Source organism: Triticum urartu, chromosome 2A, assembly GCF_056163025.1.
Source record: "Triticum urartu cultivar PI428250 chromosome 2A, HENAU_Tu73, whole genome shotgun sequence".
Classification (NCBI taxonomy): Eukaryota; Viridiplantae; Streptophyta; class Magnoliopsida; order Poales; family Poaceae; genus Triticum; species Triticum urartu.
The window spans coordinates 418,284,551-418,291,132 of record NC_141874.1 but is presented as its reverse complement, the minus strand read 5'-3'; the positions used below and the strand labels follow the sequence as shown (position 1 = coordinate 418,291,132).

General features: G+C 42.9%; 1 protein-coding gene across 4 annotated transcripts; it reads left to right on the top strand.

The window, feature by feature from the left end:
• Nucleotides 1–989: 989 nt before the first annotated feature.
• Nucleotides 990–6,218, top strand: LOC125538077 (flocculation protein). 4 transcript variants are annotated; one of them, XM_048701381.2, is made up of 7 exons: nucleotides 990–1,437; nucleotides 1,515–1,630; nucleotides 2,633–2,679; nucleotides 3,211–3,271; nucleotides 3,984–4,227; nucleotides 4,438–5,700; nucleotides 5,779–6,218. In XM_048701381.2, the coding sequence occupies exons 5-7, from the start codon at nucleotides 4,021–4,023 to the stop codon at nucleotides 5,983–5,985; spliced, it is 1,677 nt and encodes a 558-aa protein (XP_048557338.2). In that variant the 5' UTR covers nucleotides 990–1,437; nucleotides 1,515–1,630; nucleotides 2,633–2,679; nucleotides 3,211–3,271; nucleotides 3,984–4,020; the 3' UTR covers nucleotides 5,986–6,218. The 4 variants fall into 4 exon arrangements, with proteins under 4 accessions (XP_048557338.2, XP_048557335.2, XP_048557334.2 ...); XM_048701378.2 differs by lacking the exon at nucleotides 3,211–3,271 and having other exon boundaries at nucleotides 991–1,437; XM_048701377.2 differs by lacking the exons at nucleotides 2,633–2,679; nucleotides 3,211–3,271 and having other exon boundaries at nucleotides 991–1,437.
• The last annotated feature ends 364 nt before the right edge of the window (nucleotides 6,219–6,582 follow it).

The window sequence follows — 6,582 nt, the reverse complement described above, 5'->3', positions numbered from 1 at the left end:
TCATTATAAACAACAAGCCACCGTTTTTCCTGACTAAAGGAGATTAAATTTATTGCCACATGTACTTGCCAAAACGAAACCAATTAAACCATGAATTTCTTTTCATCGCGCACATGAAATGTTTTTAATATAACATGATTTAACACATGGGTTTTCTACTACCAATATCGAACATGTCCTTGCAAAATGAAACTATTTTCATCGACAACATGGCTTTAGCGGGTCTCTGCGCCATTTGGCGCAACGGTTCTTGCAGCATGAAACTATTTTCATCGACAACATGTCTTCAGCGGGTCTCTGTGCCACTTGGCGCAACGGGTCAACTAGTGAGTTATGAATACGCCTCACGCCCATGCGTCTCTGCTATGGTTTGATACACGCCTAAGCAAAACCCACGGCCGCAGTAAACAGCGACACGCGTATTAATAGGCGTTTCTATGATTGTGATTAAACATTAAATTATCAGATGTGTCACATCTAGCAACGGCTTTCGGTAGGGCTCGTTTGACGGTTGCCACGCTGGCGCCGGTCGTCAGTGTCGGTCAAAGGTGTCTTCACGGGTGGCGCCGCCGCGTGCTGAGACGCCTTTAGTCCGGCGTAAAAGGGGGTCGGACGACGAAATAAGTTTTCAGGGTTAAGGCCTATTCGGTTTGGAGGATTTTCATAGAAAACACATAGAAATAAGGATCCGGAAGGAAAATTTTCTATAGACGCGTTCGGTTTGTAGGAAATGTGTACAAGAATTTCGTAGGAATATTATTTATTTTCTGTGTTTTAGAAAAAATTACACATCCACTTAAGACTTATTTTGCATATAAAAGCGAAGCGAGTCAATTTCTTAAAATGACAAGGATCATTCTATAATTTTTTTACACTAAATCCTATGTAATTCGTACGTTATGAAATCCTCCAAACCGAATGAGCGGGGCGGATATGGGACCCAAACTGCGGGGCGTGCAGTTGGACGGACGAGGCAGAGAGGATGGATCGGGGCCACACCCTGAGGGCGCAATTGCAATCAGTCGCTTGGGAAAATATCTGCCTCCGCCCTCCGCTCCCCCTCGGTCTGCGATTGATTTGGTTCTGGTCTCGTGGTTCCCCTCCCGTCTCCTGTCTCATCTTGTTCTCTCCTCCCCCAATCCTGTCTCCCACCAGATTCGAGCAAACCCTAGGATTCCCTCCCGCCCTCTCCAGATGGGTGAGCCGCCGAGCCGAGAGGGATCCTATTCCTCCTTCCCCAACTCCGACGACGACGAGCCGGAGACCTCCGGATCGGAACGAGGAGGGGGAGGAGGAGGAGAGGATGCTCATCGCCCGCTGCCTCTGCGCCAGCAGCTCGTGGGGGCCTGCCGCGCCGACGACCGTCTCAGGCCTCTCCTCACCCTCAACGTCTCATGCTCCGCCGCCGAGAACCGCTTCATATCTCACCTCTCTCAGGTGACATTTCCTACCCCCTGTGCGCGACAAGTGCCATCGATTGGCTCTCTTCTGACGTCATCGGCCGGGCGGTGCAGCACTTCGAGGTCTCGGAGGTGGGCATGCTGGCAAGGTGTCTCTGCGTTCCCCTCGTCTCGCTGCGCGTCGGCAAGGTTGACCGCCACGGTCCCCTCCTCTGCCCAACAACCATCAGGTAGCCACCCACAAATTTAACTTCATCCACAGAATTGGATTGCTTTAGCACCACAACTATGCAAGCTACCAGAGGAGCACGCACATGATGACTTCTCTTTTAGATTGTGCCACAGTTGTGTGTTCCGCACATTGTCATGAAATGATTAATATTGTAGGGCATGGCTAGCTTTCTCGTTTGCTAACTGTCTAGCATCTCTGCTGCGTATGAAGGATGGAGGCAGCCAGATACTTTTTATACTTGCCAGAGGATATTGTGTCTTCTGTCAAATTGCCCCTCAGCCGGACACTAAACTTCTGCTGACAAACTTTTTGTTCTGAATGAAGTACACCAAATAACAAAACCAGACAGAACGGAAATTTAGAAGGAAATGTATCATCATGTAGTTGTACTGGCGATTTTGGAATGTATCCGTGTGATGTGGTAAATATTGTGCACATTCTAAATTCATCGCAGCATTTTTTTCCCCTTAGTACCATGTCGGTGCAACATAAGTCGTCAAATTGTTGCATTTCATATTACTCGAGTCTTATCAGACAGGTCAGGCTGGTTAAGTGATGAACCTCCTCTTAGTTGCATGGGAATTAGTATGGCATTCAAGTGTCATGATTCAGTAAATTTCTCAATACTATCATTTCCAATCCATAACAAACTGAACATTCCTATTTTCTGTAGTCACCCTTTTCACATCATTGTCACAGCCTAGTTAGAATTTTGTTCATGCAGCTGCTCTGCTGTGTTGCAGAATGCTGTAACATGTATTTCCTTCATATTATTTTGTTCTTGTGATTATCTCTGCTATTTAAGAACTTCGTCTGATATTCCTTCTTGTTCTTGTACTTCATGATACATGATAATTGCTTTTTGTGAAGGTGTTTTCAGCTATTCTGACCTCATTAAGGACGTATCATATGCTAGATTATTGATTCTAGGATTACATGTTTCATCTTATTAGTGATGGCATTGTTCATCTACCAAATAAATATATGTTTCCATTTGTAGGTTATTTGGGCATGTGTCATAATCTCTGATATATGAGGAAAGAGAAGGTAGTTCCTTTCATGCCTTACGGTATTATGTTACCTGCATTAATAATAACTAATCACACACATCACAATTGCAGTCTTAGATTAGATTGGATCTATAGGATTCTGGACTATATGATGCTTTAGATGAATTTTTCTATTGATACTGCAAAGAGTTTGATATCTCATTTGTTGATGTTTTCACATACTTCCTGTGTATGTTTTGTGGTTGCAGTTAGCTTATCACAGGCTTCTCCAGTGTTAGTTTATGCAGTAGTTTACTGTTTGTTTCACTGCAGACAGTTTGTGACATGAGCCAATACAAAATGTGTTCACACCAATGCTCATTCTAAAATCAGTTATCGTATGCCTAATGAGCTGTTCCGTCTATAAACTGTTTTATGTCTTATAGCCGTGTTTCTATCTCCCTCTCTACCCATGTTGTGTACTTAATGTACCCTGTCTAGTCTTTGTTACATACGCCTTCCTTTAATTCACCATGGATGTTTTTATCAACATTTCTACCATCGGCAATCATTTCTGTCCATTTTTCAGTTCAAATTGATTGAGGTTTTCCCTTAAAATGGAGGTCACTGACTATAATTGACTATGGATGGTTCGTATTACTTTGCCCTAAATTTTCGCAATATAATCATCCACTCATTGGAATTTGTTGTAGATCTGCTCATGTGCAACTAAAATCACAACTGCCTGTGCCATGATCTGGCACAACTTCTCTAAGGAGATTTAATTCACCTGCAAAGGAAAAATCATTAGATGATTCATGATTCTTTCGTACGAATCATGAGGCAAGGCTGCAGCTTTTCTTAAAGAAACATTTGTCTGATACTGTAATTTGGTATTTAAATTTAGTTCTTTTACTTATTCCTATTAAAAGGCAAATCTGCTATTTTTCTTAAAAATCATCTACAAGTACTGTATGTTGGTGGTTATTTTATGAAAGTCTGCCAATGATATGGTGCTGAGAAACTTAGGTTCTGCACTATCCTCCAGTGTCTCTGGTGGAAACCTATTTGCGCGCTTAGGTCTCAATGCTCTATCACTTCTCACTTAACTATGTGCTCTGTCCCACGGCTATTCCTTGCATTCAAGAATGTCTATATGTAATTTTATAGTAATTTCTATTGAAGTTCCTCTGATCCGATTTCATTTAGTTGATTGAAATGTATTTTTTGTTTTGTTTTTCTTACAGTGTTTTTTTGGTAGCAACCAAAAAAACTGTTGTGATACTGAAAAAAACCCTTTGGTATTTATTTGTTCAGAATAGAAAGTCAGAGATCTTACATGAACTCATTTCCTTTGTACAGAGGGAAGCTTAGCCTTGGCCTTCTGCCTTCATCGAGCATGCGCCTTACCTTCTCCGGTGACGATGGTTGTTCAGAGGAATTGGCTCTGTTGAACGAAGGCCTAGAAGTTTCAGAACTTGTGATTGAAGAAATATCAGCTGATAATTCTGGACGTTCTTTCCTTATCAGGATTTCAGAATCTAAAAGATTGTACTACTGGTGCGCTGAAAAGTCGAAGGAATGTGGAATGGAGCTTCTTGCAAAGGTTTGTATTTTGTAGTGGCTGCCAAATTAAGTGTAAATGTACCATGAACCATGTGCAATCTCAACTGTGATGTGCCACATGTAACGTGGAGAGCAAACTCCATGTACTTGAGCCTATCCACATGAACTGCAATTGCAATATAAATTTATTCCTCATGCCAAATCGCATGTACCATGGTATGCTGATACTCTCTCAAATTTTTTGATACAGATGAAAAATCTACTTCAGGGCAGGCCAACCCTCTCTGATCTCACAGGCATCTCCAATTCCCGACTTGATGCTTTTGTTACTAATTTACATGCTTATCTTCTTGCACCAAGTATTGGAGATGCTAAATTGTTGGGATTATCTACTGACTTCCTCAGTAATTCAAGTTCACAAGGGCAACATTTACAGCCCCCATCAGTCGTTTCCAGGTCTTCAAGGTCTCGCACCTCTGCCGCTAATGCAACAAAAGCAAGCTTGATCTATCAAGCCAGTCTGAGTCCCAGATCCAGCACTTTTAAAGATGGGGTTGCAAGGACCTCTTGTGCAAAGGTTGTTGGAAGAGAGAAGCTGAAGCGGCGTGGGGACTGGTTGGGCCCATCAACTGCTCTAATCGATGCAAATCCTTTGATAGCAAAGAGTGTTAACCCTGATTCAACCAGTGAGGTGTCTGATAGGGACTGTTCAGAAAACAGTGTCACTCCCGCTTCTTCATTAGACTTGCCTCTTTCATTTCCCTTGCTGCCACCTCTTTATCCACTCCCAGAGGGTTCTTCAGAGAATCCATTTAAGCCTTACTATTGCTGGTGTCCGCCATGCCCATCGTCACTGCAGTACAGTGTAACCCCTCTGCATATGCCAGTTACATCTGTAGAACCATTTCCCCAGTCACCTTTGGGCTCACTGGTATCAAATGAAGTATCATCTGTCTCGTCATTTTCTGCAAAGTTGGATACAACTAATTCACCTTCACTTAATCTTCCATCGATACTGCACGATCCTTCACTTCACCTCCAGCTTCCTACTTCAATTGTTCCCCTGCATGGTTCTATGGTTTCAACATATCCGTTACTTCATCTGCCGTTTCCCACTTCACCTCTTGTTCCTGTACATGGTTCGCAGGTTCCAACATTTCCGTTGCTTCACCTGCCACTTCCTACTTCACCATTTGTTTCATTGCATAGCTCACAGGTTCCAACATTTACACCATTGATGTCTGATCCTATTGTGCATGTCCCAGTCATTGATATGTGTTCCTCCGGTCAGGCTTATTTGGTGAGTTGTGGTCCTTCTATAACTTCACCTGTTCCCCTGCTCCCTAGCTTGAAGCCTCTGATTCCAGAAACCGAATCGTTGGTTGAGAGGAGTGCTAGGGAAACACTAATGAGACTTTTAGCTTCGACACCACCATCAAGCAACCCCCAGCTGGTCAACATTCTCCCTGCAGTCCTTACTGATGTGCCTGAAAATATTTCTCGATCTCCTAATGTAAGTCCCGGGAATGTTGTAGCCCAGATTAATTTGATTGTGTCTTTTCATGTGGCTTATCTCTCCTTTCTTTAATAGGTGAACATGCATGTTGGTGTCCATCGCAACGACCTACTTCTTAGCTCATCTTGGGGTGCTAATGTGATTGGAAGTGGGATGGCAGCCATGGAGCTGCACTCAGAGGATGAGGTTTCCAGTGGGCATGATGCTCATGCAATGGTTGCGTTTACGGAATTTGATGATATCAACGGAGACCGTGATCAGCCCCATTTTCGGAGGATGTAGTTTGCACATGGGGTTTTCTTGAGCTCTTTGTTGGTATGAAATGTCTGAATATTTTGAACGGCACTTGTATCTACATGGTAATGGGCTATGTGGTTTTGGCAATACGATGATATATGCAGCCTGGTTCACATGGCTTCCCTGCCCAGCTAAACGGCTGATGTGGTTGTTAAATGTAATTAGTTGTTTGTACTGTATTTTAATTTGGCAAACAAAGGGTATTTGCTCGTGTGCAACTCCTCGTTTTCTCTCTCCATTTAGTGCCCAAGGGAGCTTGTGTTGACATGTTGTGTCCTGCGCTACATTATGCAGACAACATGGTTTGGCGAGAGATCGGAAATGCTCCCACCAGTTCTGAAAATATTTTTGGAATGGAACATTCGTAAAACTTTGAATATATTATTATTTTTCTTAAAAAGGAGGCAAAACCATTTTCCTTGAATATATTATTATTTTTCTTAAAAAGGAGGCAAAACCATTTTCCATTAATTAAGAGAGTTCGAACAAGCTGAGAACATCAAGATGTAAGGCCAACTCCAGCGCACGACTCCAAATCGTTCGGCCCCAAAACGGACAAGACCCTACGGCCCAGCGTGCAAC

Bases quoted from the DNA above. Each gene is read 5' to 3' on its own strand.
- LOC125538077 (XM_048701377.2), top strand. From the start codon at position 1,195: ATGGGTGAGCCGCCGAGCCGAGAGGGATCCTATTCCTCCTTCCCCAAC. The intron at 1,438-1,514 runs GTGACATTTCCT...CGGGCGGTGCAG, and splicing joins TCATATCTCACCTCTCTCAG to CACTTCGAGGTCTCGGAGGT. The intron at 5,701-5,778 runs GTAAGTCCCGGG...TTTCTTTAATAG, and splicing joins ATATTTCTCGATCTCCTAAT to GTGAACATGCATGTTGGTGT.